We start from the raw sequence: 20,618 nt of genomic DNA on the forward strand, positions 1-20,618 counted from the left end.
AAGGGGGAAAAAACCCCTTTTATCTTCATTATGTTCCATAAAGTTTTCCCAAAGTGGCAAAAGCGAGAAGAGGTAATAGACTTCTGAAATCGGAGCCCAGTAGGCCTAACCGAACTAGGGAACTCCTCCCTTCTGAGGTCTCGTGAACAGTCACACGGGTAACCGAAACCAGTGTAAAATTGAACAAGGAGAAAAAAGGAGCCTGTTGAAGTAGACAGTCCAGTCGAGGTAGGAGCCAAGGCTCCTCTACTGACAACAGGCGTATCTGTATCTTCAAGTCATGCGTGGCCCAACCAGCGCCACCGAGAGGACTAGCACGCATAATCCCCTCCTGTGTTACTGAACATGAAGTAGAAATAGAAAAAGGAGGCAGGATAGAATAACCAGAAAACTCCCCGGAGCCCTGAGGGCCTCCACGGCTACTGCCGTCCGAGAGTAATAAAGGGTTAACGAGTCAGTCAGAACGCCCTGAGGTCGATCCGAAATCTCCGCCCACAGCGGACCAGCTGACAAAACTCCGGGGCATGTTCCCTCACCCAGGAGTCTGACCTGGTGGCTTGATCTGGAAACAAGATTGTTGTCCCCCGTTCCGAGAGGAATGGAGGCGACCACTCATTACGTCGCAACTTGACTGAAGAAATAGAGCCTCTGGTGCCGAGGAATGAAAAAACCTCTGACGGACCGTGTTGAGAAACGTCTATGCGGAGCATAAATTGGATCTGTGTCGAATCAGAAGCTCGTGGATCCTCCGGATATTCAGAAGCCACCTAATGTACAGAGTGGGATAGTAGCAGTAAATTGTCCCATTAGGGAACCAACGTCACCCACTGCCCCTGAAAAAGAGTTATTCTGTTATCTTCCTAAACTCTGTGGGAGCGGAAGAGAGAAGAGTAAAGGACTTACAGTGAAAATGAGAATCCTGTTAAGGGGGAATCTGAGAAAAGCCTGTCCAACGGAAATCAGTAAACAGGCATCTCTGAAGACAAGGGACACGTAAAACTCCCTTTCTTGTTTAAACTAGCAATCACAGACTAAAAGGATTGTAAGGCCAGAATAGGCCTGTCCGAGCCACTTGGCTTCGGAACGTGAAAAGAAAACAAAGGCCTGAGAACTGTCCTAATTCAAATGATATGTGAAAAACAGGGATCAACACCCTTTGCGGTTAGAAACCTATGGAGCGCAGCCTGCAGTATGACTCTCTTGTCATCGTAAATCAGCCGACCTATGCCGAGGGACTCCTGAGACGGTTGTAACCGCCCAAGCCTTCTCCCATCGACCTGCGCCTACCCTGGGACCCTGCAGGTGTAATGGGTGTATAGGATGACATAAAATCAGACTGGACTGAGGATGTTGAACCTCTGCTTCAGCCTTTTTACCCTGAGAACCCCTGGCGACGAAGATATCACCCGTGTGGAGTCAAAAACCTGAAAGGGCACGAAAAAATCTAAAGGGAAGACCAGTAAAGGTCTGTCTTGGAGCTGGGGCAGTAGTAGGAGAAATCAAAGTGGACCTACCTCCATTGGTTCAAGAAATCCTGCAGAAAGTTCCTTCCCCAGAACCATCTGCCCCGTAGGATTTCATGTTTACTTGTCACTGTCGCAGCCCCAGAGGTCGTCGGGTTAAGACAGCCCAAGCGAAGATGCAGGGTCCGAGTCTGTAGACATGGAGACCTCCAAGGAACATAAAGCAGAATCGTGATTCTGACCTGTATCAAAGTATCAATTGATCCTGATGCGAAGCATCCTGTAACCTAGAGGACAATTGTTCCCCAACCTACCTGCTCCGGATACGGTAGAACCATGCTGCCGCATATGTCGATGGATCCCTGAGCAAGGTTGCCTCAGGAAAACGGCGGCTTGATGGACCGGCGATACACCGAGGTGTATACCCTAGAGAGGTTCTGATACCATCTCCTGCCATCTGCGGGGAAAAGATAGGAAAACAAACCTTGTTTGATACCTGATATTGTGTATTCGGGTGTCTGTCGGCCGCCTACCGGAGCCTGCCCAGCTCATCCGAAACTGAACCAGTCGCTGTCATTTTCGTCAATGGCGTGGAACCCTGATGGACTTGACGTGTCCTCCTCCTTTACCTGCAGTATCAGATGAACTGCTGTATTATGTACCTGTATATTCTGAGACACTGGTTCAGATCCACAGAAAACAGACATCAGTAATGCATGGAATGTTAGCAAAGTTTCTTTTTGGAAAGGTGTGTTTGGTCCCGCTGTGATTTGATCCTGTGACCTTGGAAACCAAAGTCCAAGGGCTTACCTGATGAGTTATTGTCTGGTTAATAGTGACATTACCTGCATCATTGATCAAACAGGGGTGTGCAGGTGCGTGGAGGGCGAAGCAGATGGCTCCGCCGCATACTTCACACCTAAGAGGGAATTCTTCGACTATCCCAGGAGAGACAAACGAAAGGAGAAAAGGTGGGTTAAATAAACAGAGCCCTACGTAAGGTGTGCACTATAATGTGTAGTGACCGATACGATTAAAATAAACTTTCTGGAGCAGCGGAGACCTGAACCAGCAACGCTGCGCTGTGGGACAGGAGTCTTAGCCCTAGGCTATAGGAGTTCTCCTTAAAGTTTTGTTTGGATTCAAACCCCTGTTCAGATACCCGCTACTAGCGTACTGAGCCGCAGCGCTATTTGTCTTATGCCTTACACGCATTCCACAATTACAAATAGCATTAGTAACTAGTGACAACAAGGAATAATAAAGGGAAGGCAACACCCCGCCCTGTATTTAGTGTACCGCTAATTAAGGTGCACCAGATGTTTCTCTGAGGTTCCGCTGGCTTTTCAAAATGGTGACCAGCCTGTGAGAAAGATGGGGGAAAATGTTATGTGCAAGATGTTGTTATTAGAAAACATTGCGGAAGTAGCCTACAGCACCTGGTATTCCCAGGCGGTCTCCCATCCAAGTACTAACCGGGCCTGACCCTGCTTAGTTTCCGAGATCAGACGAGATCGGGCGTGTTCAGGGTGGTGTGGCCATAGGCTTTTATCCCCTATATCTGGTATTTTATGGATTTATCTATATACATACCTACACGCACTTAAATATATATATCTATATATATACATGCACAAACATAACTATATATGTATATATACACACACACCGTAGGTAAATAAATACTGCACAGTAGATCCTTTTAATTATTATTGAGCTGAGTCCCAGCTACTGTAATAGAGCAGGTTCCCTGATTTGCAAGTAGGAAAATGCTGGGTAGAGGACTCTACTGCAGGAGGAATGTATCTATATTTCAGCAGCCTGAAGTATCGAAAAGTTACAAATCCCAGAGCTGTTGCCTAGCGACGGGGAGACCTGGGAGCCCGCTGAGTAAAGCAGGTTAACTGTTAATATACCTGGGACTTTATTTGTATTTGTCTCTGAGTATGCAAGATTAGCCCACTGGGCTATAGGAGACACTGCAAATATGAAGCCAGGTCTGTGCATGGAGGAAATGGCCGCCAGAGTGAAACTCCTCTGGGCTATGCGATAAAATCTATATAGTGGATAACTGGATTAGTGCTGAGCCACTCTGACTATATCACATTCTCCTCAGCACCATGTGCATTAAACTCACATAAATGCCTATTACACTATAACAGTGGCCGGGGAGCGGAGAATGCTGAGCCCGCTGTACAGAGCGGGAGTTAGCTCCGCCCCCCGGCTATGGCGCCTTATTGCAAAACTAAGCGGGAAGCGAGCTGTACCCTCCGCTGGGCCTGCGAGTCACCGCCGGGGAGCGCTGAGCGCTGAGCCCGCTATACAGCGCTAGTAGAGCCCTGTATCTGCTAGCCGCCGCCGGGGAGTGTTGCGCTGAACAGAGCGCGAGTCGCCGCCTGGGAGCAGGGAGCGCTGAGCTCGCTCTACAGAGCGGGACTTAGCTCCGCCCCCTCCGTACAAGGCGCCAAATTTAAACATTGCTTTGCGCTCGAGCGGGATCCCTGTGCCGGCTCTGTGAGTCGCGCTGAGTGGGGATCTGTGCGGGGGGTGCGGGGAGCTGGGGGAGCAGAGGGTTATCAGAATGACACACACCCGTTTTTCAGTCAGGGTTGTATAAACACATACTCAGCCTCCCCCAATCATCCTGTCTGTTTCTCCATGAGGAGGACAGGTAAGGATACAATAAAGTACATTACAGCCCCAGAGAGCCCTTCTGGAGTGGGTTGTACAACAATAAACAGTGCATTGCTCTAAAAACATACATAGCCACCACAAATAAAGTATACTTGTTCTTGGTGGATCGGCCCCGACACACGCCGCACGCAGCGGCGTCCAGCCGGAATCTTCTGTGGTGGGGTGGTCCCGACACAAGCCGCACGCAGCGGTGTCCGACCATTTTTTGATACTCACCGCTGCCATGCTGCCGGAATCTTCTGCTGGATGGAGTGGCCGCGACACGCGCCGCACGCAGCGGTGTCCGCCAACTCAGGAGAGCTCAGTGTCTCCCTCAGCCGGGGCCCATCCCTAGCCGCACGCAGCTGCGATGGGACCCCGCCGGCAGCTCCCACGGTGCAGACTGGCAGTGGCAGAGCTGCCAGTCTGTGAGTGTGTGTAAGAAAAATAAAATAATAAAGAAAAAAGAAGAAAATTCTTCAGCTAAACCCAAGTGAACCAGCTACCTCGGGCACTTAACTAAGACTGGCTTGGAGGGGAGATAGTAGGGGAGGAGCTAGCCACAGTGTGAGAATTTTTAAAGTGCCAGCTACCAATACCACCTACTATCTCCCCATTGTAACTACACTCCAGTGGCCCCTAGTGGATGAAGGAGAAAAGGTGTTTTTATTGCGTCTCAGGGCGCCCCCCCCCCCAGCGCCCTGCACCCTCAGTGACCGGAGTGTGAAGTGTGCTGAGAGCAATGGCGCACAGCTGCGGTGCTGTGCGCTACCTTAGTGAAGACAGGACGTCTTCTGCCGCCGATTTTCCGGACCTCTTCAGTCTTCTGGCTCTGTAAGGGGGACGGCGGCGCGGCTCCGGGACCCATCCATGGCTGGGCCTGTGATCGTCCCTCTGGAGCTAATGTCCAGTAGCCTAAGAAGCCCAATCCACTCTGCACGCAGGTGAGTTCGCTTCTTCTCCCCTTAGTCCCTCGATGCAGTGAGCCTGTTGCCAGCAGGTCTCACTGAAAATAAAAAAACCTATTTAAACTTTTACTCTAAGCAGCTCAGGAGAGCCACCTAGATTGCACCCTTCTCGTTCGGGCACAAAATCTTAACTGAGGCTTGGAGGAGGGTCATAGGGGGAGGAGCCAGTGCACACCAGGTAGTCCTAAAGCTTTTTACTTTTGTGCCCAGTCTCCTGCGGAGCCGCTATTCCCCATGGTCCTTTCGGAGTCCCCAGCATCCACTAGGACGTTAGAGAAATGTGTAATACATTTTTCATTGCCTCAATCATGTAACGAGTGGCCCTATTGGACATTACATTAGTTTCTTCGTCGTCGACACTGGTATCAGTATCCGTGTCGACATCTGTGTCTGCCATCTGAGGTAGCGGGCGTTTTAGAGCCCCTGATGGCCTTTGAGACGCCTGGCCAAGCACGAGCTGAGAAGCCGGCTGTCCCGCATTTGGCATGTCAATTTTTTTTTTCTAGGAGCTCAGGAGAGCCCCTAGTGTGCATCCAGCTCGGCCGGGCACAAGATTCTAACTGAGGTCTGGAGGAGGGTCATAGTGGGAGGAGCCAGTGCACACCAGGTAGTCCTAAAGCTTTCTTTAGTTGTGCCCAGTCTCCTGCGGAGCCGCTATTCCCCATGGTCCTTACGGAGTTCCCAGCATCCACTAGGACGTCAGAGAAATAATGTTAATATACCGGCTGTCGGGATCCCGGCTTTCAGGATACAGACGCTGGAATCCCGACAGCAGATGAAATGCCGGTGGTCACAATCCCGTATTCCCACGAGGGTGTTGGGTCCATGCCACCTGAGTGGGAATATAACCTGTGGCGTGCAAAGTTCGACACTGGGCCCGAAACATGGCAAGCCACAGCGAGGGGACTGAGGGATGCCACTGATGGAATAGTGACAGCCGGTCTTCCATATGTGCTCTGATGAAACATACAGAACGACAATCAAAAAACTTCTGTCGATCCTTTTCCATGATGACCTTTTGACCCTGCCGACCTAATGCATGTAGAGCCAATGACTGTCTATCTAATTAGTCTAGATCTTCTATATCATGGTGCAGGGGTGAAAGTTCACAGTACTGTGATCTGCCTTGGAAGTGTTTGTGTGTATGCACAACCTTAGGTCACATATGTGCGCAAAACCACGCGGAGGGAGCGGATGGATCTTTGCACTCGGACGGTTCTTCGGGGTGTGGTTCATCAAATCGACAGTATCTAGGTCGACAATGTTTAGGTCGACCACTATAGGTCGACAGTCACTAGGTAAACATGGATGGAAGGTCGACAGGGTTTCTAGGTCGACATGTGCTAGGTCGTCAGGTCTAAAGGTCGACATGAGGATTTTTTTTTTTGTGTCGTTTTCTTTGTAGAGTGACCGGGATCCCAAATTAGTGCACCGCGTCCCCTCGCATGGCTCGCTTCGCTCGCAATGCTTCGGGCATGGTGCCTTCGCTCCGCTACCGCTTCGTCCGGCACAGATTACCGTTCCAATCGTAGTCCACGTGGATCGTTAAGTATGGGGGGGGGGGAAAAAAGTGTGAAAAACTCATGTCGACCTTTAGACATGTCGACATATCACACGTCGACCTTCCATCCATGTCGACATAGTGACTGTCGACCTATAGTGGTCGACCTAAACATTGTCGATCTTCAGACCGGATCCCGGTTCTTCAGACGTTCTAACGCCATTTCATCAGCTATCATTTTGTTCTTACAGGATGAGAAATTGTACAACTGCTGAGTCCCCCCTACACTGTATGCAGATGGCGGGATGCTGAGATTTGATAGTGGAAATCTTATATAAACTGCTGTTCCTGCATGATACACCATGAGAAAAGCTTTATAAATAGGCAAATAATAGGATTTTAAATACCTACCGGTAAATCCTTTTCTATGAGTCCGTAGAGGATGTTGGGCACTCTCAAAAGACCATGGGGTATAGACTGGATCCGCAGGAGACATGGGCACTTTAAGACTTTCAAAGGGGCGTGACCTGGCTCCTCCCTCTATATCCCTCCCCAGACTCAGTTTGGAACTGTGCCCGGCGAGACGGACATTTCGAGGAAAGGACTTAACGAACAAGGTGAGCCAACACCAGCTCACGCCATAAGAATGCCGTATAACATGGCAGATAACTGAACACATCAACGGACATGAACAAAACCTCAGCAACAAGCTGAAGAAAAAAACAAAAACACAACCTGTGTGTAACCAGAACTAAACTGCAGATACAATACGCACTGGGACGGGCACCCAACATCCTCTACGGACTCATAGAAAAGGATTTACCGGTAGGTATTTAAAATCCTAATTTTTCTTTCGTCCTAGAGGATGTTGGGCACTCTCAAAAGACCATGGGGTTTATACCAAAGCTCAATAGCGGGCGGGAGAGTGCGGATGACTCTGCAGCACCGATTGACCAAATTTAAGGTCTTCATCGGCCAAGGTATCAAACTTGTAGAATTTAGCAAACGTGTTCAACCCCGACCAAGAAGCAGCTCGGCAAAGTTGCAATGCCGAGACACCCCGGGCAGCCACCCAGGACGAACCCACCTTCCTAGTGGAATGGGCCTTCACCTGATTTCGGCAACGGCAAGCCTGCCATTGAATGAGCCTGCTGAATCGTCTGACATATCCAATGGGCAATGATCTGCTTGGAAGCAGGAACCCCAATCTTATTGGGAGCATACAAAATAAACAGATACTCTGTTTTCCTCAATGGAGCCGTCCTGGCTACATAAATCTTTAAAGCTCTGACCGCATCCAGAGACTTATTCTCAGCCAAAGCGCCAGAAGCCACTGGCACCACAATAGGTTGGTTGATATGAAAAGAGGAAACCACCTTTGGCAGAAACTGTTGCCGAGTTCGCAACTCTGCTCTATCTTCATGGAAAATTAAATAAGGGCTCATGTGAGACAAGGCCGCCAACTCCGACACCCGCCTTGCGGATGCCAACGCCAACAAAATGACAACTTTCCAAGTGAGGAATTTTAACTCCACGTTACGCAAAGGTTCAAACCAATGTGACTGAAGGAACGATAATACGACGTTAAGGTCCCAAAGTGCCACAGGGGGCACAAAAGGAGGTTGGATGTGCAACACCCCTTTCACAAAGGTCTGCACTTCAGGAAGTGAGGCAAATTGTTTCTGAAAGAAAATGGACAAGGCAGAAATCTGCACTTTAATGGAGCCTAATTTAAGGCCCGCATCCACTCCATTCTGTAGAAAATGGAGAAAACGTCCAAGGTCAAATTTCTTCACTGGAGCACTCTTGGACTCGCACCAGGAAAAATACGATGATAGTGCTTTGACGTCACAGCCTTCCTGGCAAGAATAAGAGTAGGTATGACTTCACTGGGAATACCCTTCCGGGCTAAAATCTGGCGTTCGACCGCCATGCCGTCAAACGTAGCCGCTGTAAGTCTTGGTGGACGAACGGCCCCTGCCGCAGCAGGTCCTCGCGAAGAGGAAGAGGCCAGGGATCGTCGACTAGTAACGTCTGAAGATCCGGGTACCACGTTCTCCTTGGCCAATCTGGGACTACAAGGAGCGCTGTAATGTTTTTTTTTTTTTTAGAAGTCTCAACACCTTTGGGATGAGAGGAAGTCGAGGGAAAATGTACAACCGACGGAAACACCCAGGGTGTTGTCAGCGCATCCACTGCCTCCGCCTGAGGGTCCCTGGACCTGGAACAATACCTCAGAAGTTTTCTGTTGAGGCGAGACGCCATCATGTCTATATGGGGAACCCCCCATCGAACTGTTATCAGTGCGAAGACCTCCTCATGGAGGCTCCACTCTCCTGGATGAAGGTCGTGTCTGCGGAGGAAGTCTGCTTCCCAGTTGTCCACTCCCGGAATGAATATTGCCGACAGAGCGCTTGTATGTTTTTCCGCCCAAAAAAGAATTTTCGTGGCTTCTGCCATTGCTGCTCTGCTTCTCATGCCGCCTTGGCGGTTGATGTAAGCCACTGCCGTGACATTGTCTGATTGGATCAGAACCGGCAGGTTCCGAAGATGTTCCGCTTGTAGGAGGCCGTTGTAAATGGCTCTCAGTTACAGAAGGTTTATGTGAAGATGCGTTTCCGGACTTGACCATCTTCCTTGGAAGCTCACCCCCAGAGTGACTGCCCCCCAACCTCGGAGACTTGCCTCCGTTGTTACCAGGATCCAGTCCTGGATCCCGAACCGGCGTCCCGCAAGGAGGTGAGAGCTGTGGAGCCTTCACAGAAGTGAGACTCTGGTGTTGGGAGATAGAATTATCCTCCGGTGCATATGAAGGTGGGATCCGGACCATTTGTCCAACAGGTCCCACTGGAACACTCTGGCATGGAACCTCCCAAACTGGAGGGCCTCGTATGCCGCCACCATTTTTCCCAGCAATTGAATAATGCATTCAATGAATGGAGACCATTTTCGGTTTTAGCAAGAATTTTACCAGACTCTGAATTTCCCGAGCTTTCTCCATGGGGAGGAACACTCTCTGTCGGACCGTGTCCAGTATCATGCCCAAAAACGCCAACCGGGTTGTCGGGATTAACTGTGATTTCGGCAAGCTCAGGAGCCAGCCGTGCTGTTGTAGAATTGACAGGGATAGTGCAATGTCCTGCAACAATTTATCCTTGGACCTCGCCTTTATCAGGAGATCGTCCAAGTACGGGATAATTGTAACCCCTTGCTTGCGCAGGAGAACCATCATTTCTACCATTACTTTGGTGAAAATCCTCGGAGCCGTGGATAGACCAAACGGCAACGTCTGAAACTGGTAGTGCGTATCCTGGATAGCAAACCTCAGGAAACTTTGATGAGGAGGATAAATGGGGACATGAAGGTAGGCGTCCTTGATGTCCAATGAGACCATGAATTCCCCAACCTCCAGACTGGAGATCACCGATCAGAGACTCCATCTTCAATTTGAATTTCACCAGGAAGAAATTGAGAGATTTCAGGTTGAGGATTGGTCTTACCGAGCCATCCGGCTTTAGCACCACATACAGGCTTGAATAAAACCCCTGCCCCTGCTGTGCCAGGGGTACCGGGACCACAACCTGATTTTGTACTGCACCGCAGATTAGAGCCCTGTCCGGAAGCGAAGCTGGTAAGGCTGATCTGAAAAAACGGTGAGGTGGAAAGTCTTGAAACTCCAGTTTGTACCCTTGGGACACAATACTCAATACCCAAGGGTCTAGACCCGAGCGAACCCAGACCTGACTGAAAAGCTTTAAGCGTGCCCCCACCGGTGAGGGCCCCTGTAAGGGAGACCTGGCGTCATGCGGAGGATTTGGCAGAAGCCGGGAGGACTTCTGCTCCTGGGAACCCGAGGATGCGGGTACCCTCTTGCCTCTTCCTCTGGTAGCCAGGCAGAAGTTTCCTCTGCCTCTTCTATACTTGTTGGGCCGAAAGGACTGCATTTGATAATGTGGCGGTTTCTTCTGTTGCGTAGGAACAGAAGGTAAAAAGGTAGATTTACCCGCGGTAACTGCTGATACTAAATCAGTAAGATCGTCACCGAAAAGTTCACCTCCCTTAAAAGGAAGAGACTCCATATTTCTCTTGGAATCAGCATCAGCATTCCACTGGTAAGTCCAGAGCGCTCGCCTAGCCGCAACGGACATAGCATTCGCCTTAGCACCTAGCAGGCCAGCATCCCTTGCAGCCTCTTTCAAGTATGCAGCTGCATCTCTGATATAACCAAGCGTTACCTGGATGTTATCTCTATCCAGAGTATCCCAATCAGAAGACAAAATGTCCGCCCACTTTTCAATAGCACTACTGACCCACGCAGACGCAATAAGAGGCCTGAGCAGCGTCCCTGTAGTAGTGAAAATAGCCTTTAGGGTAGCCTCCTGCTTACGGTCCGCCGGCTCCTTAAGGGCCGTCGATTGGGCTGCAGGAAGGGCTACCTGTTTTGACAAACGCGCCAGGGCTTTGTCTACTGTGGGGGATTTTCCCACGTATCCCTATCAGACTCGGGAAAGGGGTATGCCACCCTGATCCTTTTAGGAATCAGACATTTTTTATCAGGGCTATTTCTAATGTTATCAAAGCGGGTTCAGTTCAAAACAAGGAGGAAAGGTAACCGAGCGCTTCTTCTCCTTGTAAATAAGGACCCTGGTTTCAGGTGTAATAGGGTCCTCATTAATATTCAAGATATCTTTGACAGCAACAATCATATACTGAATACTCTTAGCCATTTTAGGGTCCAACCTAGAATCAGCATAATCGACATCGGCCTCCGAGTCCGTGTCGGTACCCGTGTCAACTAACTGGTCAAAACTACGCTTGTGCGACCCCGCAGGGTCTTGCATTTGTAATAAAGCGTCCTCCACTGATCTTTTCCACACCTGGGATTGAGACTCAGACTGATCAAATTTTTGATTTAATGACGTGACACTAGCATGCAAGGCATTCAATGTAGTTAACCAATCTGCAGTCGGCGGTGCCGACAGGGCCACCCCCAAAACACTCGGTGTCCCTGATAAAGTATCCCCCGAAGAAGGATAATCTGCCTCCGACATGTCGACTACCCAGAGACAGCACACACCAAGCCTGTGAGGGAACACAAAGGGAAATAGCCAGCTCACACCCCAGCGCTAAATAAGCAGGTCTGACCACACTAATAAATGTCCCAGAGCTGCTGCGCTTTACTTATAATAAATAAATATGCCCCCCCCCCCCTTCTGTTCTGAGCCCCCTGGTACTTGCTGCGGGTGAGGAAGGACCAGCGACTTCACTGAGGAAAATGGCACCAGTGAGCAGTGAGGAAGAAGCCCCGCCCCCAACATGGCGCGCTTCGTCCCGCTTAATTTTATATATTTATCCTGGCGGGGGAATTGCAGACAGTGCCTGGGCACTGAATATCATTGCCAGCCAGTTTATAGAGGTAACACGCTCCCCAGGGCGCGCCCCCCCCCCCCAGCGGTGTGACCTGAACGGGAGCCTGGCGCGCACTGAGCAAGCCGCTGTGCGGTACCTCTTCTATGCCGTCTTTTTGAAGAAGATGTCTTTTCCTCAATACTCATCTGTCTTCTGACAGAAGAGCGGGGATGGCAAGCTGTGGGAGCGAGCATCCAGGAGAGCCCAGCGTTCATCTCCCCTCAGGAGCTGAAGGCATCCTGTCAGCAGCAGCAGAGCCCTGGTACTCATCAGAAGTGGGTCTAGACTGCTCTCCCCTCTTTCCCACGAAACAGGGAGTCTGTAGCCAGCAGATCCCCCCCAAAATAGAAAACCTAACATTAAGTCTTTTCAGAGAAACTCTAAGAGCTCCCCGAGTGCCCTGTGTCTCGTCCGGACACATTTCTAAAACCGAGTCTGGGGAGGGATATAGAGGGAGGAGCCAGGTCACGCCCCTTTGAAAGTCTTAAAGTACCTATGTCTCCTGCGGATACTGTCTATACCCCATGGTCTTTTGGGAGTGCCCAACATCCTCTAGGACGAAATAGAAAAGTAGGTTTAATATGATAAAAAACTGTCCGTGTCATATTGAGTACAGAAAATACAAGTACAGCACATACCCCAATGTTAAGCTTGATCGTCTGTCCTTCTTTGAACCCCAAATCCAGCTTGGGGTGATTGTCCTGTCCTTGGGGCTCTTTGGAGAAGTCAGATTCCTGTTTCACCCACCTGTGTCAAATTACAGGTCACAGTCAGCCACTTGTGAGAGGCGAGGAGTCCCTGTCAAATGCCAGGAGCTGGCGATCTGCAATCCTACGGAGTGGAACAAGGACTGGCACCATATCTGCACATTCTGCAACGGAGAATATTCAGTACTAAAGGCCCCCCATACACAGGTCCGATTTGGCCTGTTTTCCTTCGATGCAGAAGGATCGGATGAAAACCGGCCATATTATCTGTGTTTTGACATCAGGTCGGATCCGATGCATGTTCCTGTATGCATTGGATCGGAGTCGGAAAGCGGACGTGCTGCACGTCCGACCGCCGACTTGGGGCGGGCTACGGCAGTGGGAAATGGGATCGCATGCAACATGTCACATGCAAAAGGGCCGCATGCGATGCTGTTGCCCGGGAAGCTCAAGGGGCATCGGCTGGGATTTCTCCCGTAGGAGAAATCGCACCGGTGTATGGCGGCCTTAAGGCTCAGTGTGGCCAGACGGCAGAATCATTTATACAGACTCACAGGACATTTTCCATTACTGTACCTCTATGAATGACTACTTACAAAACAGCAAAAAGTAAGAATTCTCCTGGGTGAAGGTGAAGTCTAATGAATGACTGGCCAGGGAACTGGCACAGACCGGGTGGAGCCTGATAAACCCTGAAAGGTTCTCCGCTCTTTAAATCCCGAACCCAACCCAACCCTTCCATCACGCTATGGCGATGTCCCAATAATACACGCTGTGGCTTGCAGATTTTCTGGATGGCAATGAAGTCTATGGGATGTTCACAAGATCTGATCCTGTTCTAGTTCACACTCACTTGAAGTGATCCTGTAACGTTACATTGAAGTCAAAGGCATCCCCCCGATCTGAGAAGCCAATTCCAATGAAAGCGCTTCTTCCTGCGGGGGAACAGGAAGGTCACAATGATCCGTCCGATGCAGAGCAGCACCTCCCGTCATTTTCTCTCATTGACATCCTAACCTCCACTCATTATACATACCGTTTCCATCCTGGATCCTGAGTACAAAGTAACGGCTTGAATCAGTCACTGTCTCCACTGCAATTCCAGGAAACTGGTCAACTGGGGCCTGAGCAAAGAGCTCCCCTGAGAAACATAAAGACATTACTGAGAGTCCTGCATTGCTGTACAGTGCGGAGTCCGGGCAGTCCTGTCCTGCCTCAAACCCAGCGCCGACAGCAGGCGTAGGCAATATGCCCAGTCTAGGAAAAGAGATGTTATCAATCCCATCCACGGCTTATAAACAGTTTATGCAAGCACCTAACTACTGAACGTGCTATGGACCTCTATGCACTGGCCTGGTCACCGGTGAGAAGCTTTTCTTTTACTACACAGCAGCGGCGTCTGCAAGCACCTGCCTAGTTAGTATTGTAGTGTCCGGTCTATGAAGTGCCCGTGGAGAGTGCCTTGGTCTCTGCAAGCACCTGCCTAGTTAGTATTGTAGTGTCCGGTCTATGAAGTGCCCGTGGAGAGTGCCCTGGTCTCTGCAAGCACCTGCCTAGTTAGTATTGTAGTGTCCGGTCTATGAAGTGCCCGTGGAGAGTGCCCCGGTCTCTGCAAGCACCTGCCTAGTTAGTATTGTAGTGTCCGGTCTATGAAGTGCCCGTGGAGAGTGCCCCGGTCTCTGCAAGCACCTGCCTAGTTAGTATTGTAGTGTCCGGTCTATGAAGTGTCTGTGGAGAGTGCCTTGGTCTCTGCAAGCACCTGCCTAGTTAGTATTGTAGTGTCCGGTCTATGAAGTGCCCGTGGAGAGTGCCCTGGTCTCTGCAAGCACCTGCCTAGTTAGTATTGTAGTGTCCGGTCTATGAAGTGCCCGTGGAGAGTGCCCCGGTCTCTGCAAGCACCTGCCTAGTTAGTATTGTAGTGTCCGGTCTATGAAGTGCCCGTGGAGAGTGCCCCGGTCTCTGCAAGCACCTGCCTAGTTAGTATTGTAGTGTCCGGTCTATGAAGTGCCCGTGGAGAGTGCCCCGGTCTCTGCAAGCACCTGCCTAGTTAGTATTGTAGTGTCCGGTCTATGAAGTGTCTGTGGAGAGTGCCTTGGTCTCTGCAAGCACCTGCCTAGTTAGTATTGTAGTGTCCGGTCTATGAAGTGCCCGTGGAGAGTGCCCTGGTCTCTGCAAGCACCTGCCTAGTTAGTATTGTAGTGTCCGGTCTATGAAGTGCCCGTGGAGAGTGCCCCGGTCTCTGCAAGCACCTGCCTAGTTAGTATTGTAGTGTCCGGTCTATGAAGTGCCCGTGGAGAGTGCCCCGGTCTCTGCAAGCACCTGCCTAGTTAGTATTGTAGTGTCCGGTCTATGAAGTGTCTGTGGAGAGTGCCCTGGTCTTTGCAAGCACCTGCCTAGTTAGTATTGTAGTGTCCGGTCTATGAAGTGCCCGTGGAGAGTGCCCTGGTCTCTGCAAGCACCTGCCTAGTTAGTATTGTAGTGTCTGGTCTATAAAGTGCCCGTGGAGAGTGCCCTGGTCTCTGCAAGCACCTGCCTAGTTAGTATTGTAGTGTCCGGTCTATGAAGTGTCTGTGGAGAGTGCCCTGGTCTCTGCAAGCACCTGCCTACTTAGTATTGTAGTGTCCGGTCTATGAAGTGCCCGTGGAGAGTGCCTTGGTCTCTGCAAGCACCTGCCTAGTTAGTATTGTAGTGTCCGGTCTATGAAGTGCCCGTGGAGAGTGCCCTTGTCTCTGCAAGCACCTGCCTAGTTAGTATTGTAGTGTCCGGTCTATGAAGTGTCTGTGGAGAGTGCCCTGGTCTCTGCAAGCACCTGCCTAGTTAGTATTGTAGTGTCCGGTCTATGAAGTGTCTGTGGAGAATGCCCTGGTCTCTGCAAGCACCTGCCTAGTTAGTATTGTAGTGTCCGGTCTATGAAGTGCCCGTGGAGAGTGCCTTGGTCTCTGCAAGCACCTGCCTAGTTAGTATTGTAGTGTCCGGTCTATGAAGTGCCCGTGGAGAGTGCCTTGGTCTCTGCAAGCACCTGCCTAGTTAGTATTGTAGTGTCCGGTCTATGAAGTGCCCGTGGAGAGTGCCTTGGTCTCTGCAAGCACCTGCCTAGTTAGTATTGTAGTGTCTGGTCTATAAAGTGCCCGTGGAGAGTGCCCTGGTCTCTGCAAGCACCTGCCTAGTTAGTATTGTAGTGTCCGGTCTATGAAGTGTCTGTGGAGAGTGCCCTGGTCTCTGCAAGCACCTGCCTAGTTAGTATTGTAGTGTCCGGTCTATGAAGTGCCCGTGGAGAGTGCCTTGGTCTCTGCAAGCACCTGCCTAGTTAGTATTGTAGTGTCCGGTCTATGAAGTGCCCGTGGAGAGTGCCCTTGTCTCTGCAAGCACCTGCCTAGTTAGTATTGTAGTGTCCGGTCTATGAAGTGTCTGTGGAGAGTGCCCTGGTCTCTGCAAGCACCTGCCTAGTTAGTATTGTAGTGTCCGGTCTATGAAGTGTCTGTGGAGAATGCCCTGGTCTCTGCAAGCACCTGCCTAGTTAGTATTGTAGTGTCCGGTCTATGAAGTGCCCGTGGAGAGTGCCTTGGTCTCTGCAAGCACCTGCCTAGTTAGTATTGTAGTGTCCGGTCTATGAAGTGCCCGTGGAGAGTGCCTTGGTCTCTGCAAGCACCTGCCTAGTTAGTATTGTAGTGTCCGGTCTATGAAGTGCCCGTGGAGAGTGCCTTGGTCTCTGCAAGCACCTGCCTAGTTAGTATTGTAGTGTCTGGTCTATAAAGTGCCCGTGGAGAGTGCCCTGGTCTCTGCAAGCACCTGCCTAGTTAGTATTGTAGTGTCCGGTCTATGAAGTGCCCGTGGAGAGTGCCTTGGTCTCTGCAAGCACCTGCCTAGTTAGTATTGTAGTGTCCGGTCTATGAAGTTCCCGTGGAGAGTGCCCTGGTCTCTGCAAGCACCTGCCTAGTTAGTATTGTAGTGTCCGGTCTATAAAGTGCCTGTGGAGAGTGCCCTTGTCTCTGCAAGCACCTGCCTAGTTAGTATTGTAGTGTCCGGTCTATAAAGTGCCTGTGGAGAGTGCCCTGGTCTCTGCAAGCACCTGCCTAGTTAGTATTGTAGTGTCCGGTCTATGAAGTGTCTGTGGAGAATGCCCTGGTCTCTGCAAGCACCTGCCTAGTTAGTATTGTAGTGTCCGGTCTATGAAGTGCCCGTGGAGAGTGCCCCGGTCTCTGCAAGCACCTGCCTAGTTAGTATTGTAGTGTCCGGTCTATGAAGTGCCCGTGGAGAGTGCCCCGGTCTCTGCAAGCACCTGCCTAGTTAGTATTGTAGTGTCCGGTCTATGAAGTGCCCGTGGAGAGTGCCCTGGTCTCTGCAAGCACCTGCCTAGTTAGTATTGTAGTGTCTGGTCTATAAAGTGCCCGTGGAGAGTGCCCTGGTCTCTGCAAGCACCTGCCTAGTTAGTATTGTAGTGTCCGGTCTATGAAGTGTCTGTGGAGAGTGCCCTGGTCTCTGCAAGCACCTGCCTAGTTAGTATTGTAGTGTCCGGTCTATGAAGTGCCCGTGGAGAGTGCCTTGGTCTCTGCAAGCACCTGCCTAGTTAGTATTGTAGTGTCCGGTCTATGAAGTGCCCGTGGAGAGTGCCCTTGTCTCTGCAAGCACCTGCCTAGTTAGTATTGTAGTGTCCGGTCTATGAAGTGTCTGTGGAGAGTGCCCTGGTCTCTGCAAGCACCTGCCTAGTTAGTATTGTAGTGTCCGGTCTATGAAGTGTCTGTGGAGAATGCCCTGGTCTCTGCAAGCACCTGCCTAGTTAGTATTGTAGTGTCCGGTCTATGAAGTGCCCGTGGAGAGTGCCTTGGTCTCTGCAAGCACCTGCCTAGTTAGTATTGTAGTGTCCGGTCTATGAAGTGCCCGTGGAGAGTGCCTTGGTCTCTGCAAGCACCTGCCTAGTTAGTATTGTAGTGTCCGGTCTATGAAGTGCCCGTGGAGAGTGCCTTGGTCTCTGCAAGCACCTGCCTAGTTAGTATTGTAGTGTCTGGTCTATAAAGTGCCCGTGGAGAGTGCCCTGGTCTCTGCAAGCACCTGCCTAGTTAGTATTGTAGTGTCCGGTCTATGAAGTGTCTGTGGAGAGTGCCCTGGTCTCTGCAAGCACCTGCCTAGTTAGTATTGTAGTGTCCGGTCTATGAAGTGCCCGTGGAGAGTGCCTTGGTCTCTGCAAGCACCTGCCTAGTTAGTATTGTAGTGTCCGGTCTATGAAGTGCCCGTGGAGAGTGCCCTTGTCTCTGCAAGCACCTGCCTAGTTAGTATTGTAGTGTCCGGTCTATGAAGTGTCTGTGGAGAGTGCCCTGGTCTCTGCAAGCACCTGCCTAGTTAGTATTGTAGTGTCCGGTCTATGAAGTGTCTGTGGAGAATGCCCTGGTCTCTGCAAGCACCTGCCTAGTTAGTATTGTAGTGTCCGGTCTATGAAGTGCCCGTGGAGAGTGCCTTGGTCTCTGCAAGCACCTGCCTAGTTAGTATTGTAGTGTCCGGTCTATGAAGTGCCCGTGGAGAGTGCCTTGGTCTCTGCAAGCACCTGCCTAGTTAGTATTGTAGTGTCCGGTCTATGAAGTGCCCGTGGAGAGTGCCTTGGTCTCTGCAAGCACCTGCCTAGTTAGTATTGTAGTGTCTGGTCTATAAAGTGCCCGTGGAGAGTGCCCTGGTCTCTGCAAGCACCTGCCTAGTTAGTATTGTAGTGTCCGGTCTATGAAGTGCCCGTGGAGAGTGCCTTGGTCTCTGCAAGCACCTGCCTAGTTAGTATTGTAGTGTCCGGTCTATGAAGTTCCCGTGGAGAGTGCCCTGGTCTCTGCAAGCACCTGCCTAGTTAGTATTGTAGTGTCCGGTCTATAAAGTGCCTGTGGAGAGTGCCCTTGTCTCTGCAAGCACCTGCCTAGTTAGTATTGTAGTGTCCGGTCTATAAAGTGCCTGTGGAGAGTGCCCTGGTCTCTGCAAGCACCTGCCTAGTTAGTATTGTAGTGTCCGGTCTATGAAGTGTCTGTGGAGAATGCCCTGGTCTCTGCAAGCACCTGCCTAGTTAGTATTGTAGTGTCCGGTCTATGAAGTGCCCGTGGAGAGTGCCCCGGTCTCTGCAAGCACCTGCCTAGTTAGTATTGTAGTGTCCGGTCTATGAAGTGCCCGTGGAGAGTGCCCCGGTCTCTGCAAGCACCTGCCTAGTTAGTATTGTAGTGTCCGGTCTATGAAGTGCCCGTGGAGAGTGCCCTGGTCTCTGCAAGCACCTGCCTAGTTAGTATTGTAGTGTCCGGTCTATGAAGTGCCCGTGGAGAGTGCCCCGGTCTCTGCAAGCACCTGCCTAGTTAGTATTGTAGTGTCCGGTCTATGAAGTGCCCGTGGAGAGTGCCCTGGTCTCTGCAAGCACCTGCCTAGTTAGTATTGCAGTGTCCGGTCTATGAAGTGCCCGTGGAGAGTGCCCTGGTCTCTGCAAGCACCTGCCTAGTTAGTATTGTAGTGTCCGGTCTATAAAGTGCCTGTGGAGAGTGCCCTGGTCTCTGCAAGCACCTGCCTAGTTAGTATTGTAGTGTCCATTCTATAAAGTGCCTGTGGAGAGTGCCTTGGTCTCTGCAAGCACCTGCCTAGTTAGTATTGTAGTGTCCGGTCTATGAAGTGTCTGTGGAGAGTGCCCTGGTCTCTGCAAGCACCTGCCTAGTTAGTATTGTAGTGTCCGGTCTATGAAGTGTCTGTGGAGAGTGCCCTGGTCTCTGCAAGCACCTGCCTAGTTAGTATTGTAGTGTCCGGTCTATGAAGTGCCTGTGGAGAGTGCCCTGGTCTCTGCAAGCACCTGCCTAGTTAGTATTGACACAGCGCCCCCCCATGGGTGGGGGGTGGTGGCAAAGGTTGGACACAGCACTGCCGGGGAGGGGTGGCGGGGGGTGGTGCAGGTGGGACACAGCGCTATAAAGGGGGGATAGCGCTATAGGGGGATAGCGCAGGTGGGACACAGTACTATAGTGGGAAGGCGGAGATGGGACACAGCGCTACCAGGGGGCGGAGGGTGGCGCAGTTAGGACACATCGCTACCGGGTGGAGGGATGTGGTGCAGGTGGGACACAGCGCTGCCGGCGGTCAGGGGGGGGGGTTTTGATAGGTTGGACACAGCTCTACCGTGGGGATGGTGCAGGTGCGACACATCACAGGGGAACAGTGCTTCCGGGGGGGGCAATTCGGACACAGCGCTACCTGGGGGCGGGGGGTGGAGCAGGTGGGACACAGCAGTACCGGGGGGGGGGGGGGGGGCAGGTGAGACACAGCACTTTGGGGGGGGGGCGGCGCAGGTGGAACACAGCACTATAGTGGGATGGCGGAGGTGGGACACAGCGCTACCAGGGGGTGGGGGGTGGCGCAGTTGGGACATGGGGGGTGGCGCAGGTGGGATACAGCGCTACAGGGGGATGACAGGTGGAGTGATATGTGACGTGTCTGCGGTACCTGACACCTTGTCTTCCAGCTTGATGAAGGCCACTTTCCCCTTGGACGTCAGCCTCATCCTCCCCGTCCAGTCCGGCTGATCCAGCTTCCAGTCCGAGGCCCTGATACGGGGAAACGGGAGCGTGAGACTGGCGGGGCAGGAGCTATTATTGGGGTGACAGGGTGCAGTGTATAGGGGGTGGGGGGCTGAGTATTTTGGGGTGACAGGGTGCAGTGTATAGGGGGAGGGGGGCTGAGTATTTTGGGGTGACAGGGTGCAGTGTATTCGGGGTGTCAAGGGGTCACCCACCTGTAGCCCCGGTTGGACGCCCGGGGCGGAATCCGGTACACGCTGATTTCGGGCTTCACACAGAGCACGGATTCGTACTCCGCCTCCGCCGCCATCTTTACCGAGCCCTAACAGCTGGCGGCCCGACTTCCGCTCGTCACCATGGAGACCGCATCCGGGCCT

General features: G+C 51.5%; 1 protein-coding gene and 1 non-coding gene across 4 annotated transcripts in view; both read right to left on the reverse strand.

Annotated features, from left to right (window-relative positions):
• The window catches only part of NECAP1 (NECAP endocytosis associated 1), a 40,784-nt gene extending 20,166 nt beyond the window's left edge, over positions 1–20,618 (reverse strand). For 2 of the 3 annotated variants that reach the window (XM_063962516.1, XM_063962515.1), the window contains exons 1-5: positions 20,457–20,617; positions 20,168–20,268; positions 13,758–13,862; positions 13,575–13,656; positions 12,653–12,761 (exon numbers count right to left, since the gene is read on the reverse strand). In XM_063962516.1, coding sequence (XP_063818586.1) covers positions 12,653–12,761; positions 13,575–13,656; positions 13,758–13,862; positions 20,168–20,268; positions 20,457–20,551 — 492 coding nt within the window. In that variant the 5' untranslated portion in view covers positions 20,552–20,617. Of the gene's footprint in view, positions 1–12,652; positions 12,762–13,574; positions 13,657–13,757; positions 13,863–20,167; positions 20,269–20,456 lie in introns of all 3 variants that reach the window. The other variant, XM_063962517.1, reaches the window with a different exon arrangement.
• LOC135061731 (5S ribosomal RNA) lies at positions 2,891–3,009 on the reverse strand. The gene has a single exon (XR_010248104.1). It is a non-coding gene; the product is annotated as a 5S ribosomal RNA (ribosomal RNA).

The sequence above is a fragment of the Pseudophryne corroboree genome, chromosome 3 (genome assembly GCF_028390025.1).
Source record: "Pseudophryne corroboree isolate aPseCor3 chromosome 3, aPseCor3.hap2, whole genome shotgun sequence".
Taxonomy (NCBI): Eukaryota; Metazoa; Chordata; class Amphibia; order Anura; family Myobatrachidae; genus Pseudophryne; species Pseudophryne corroboree.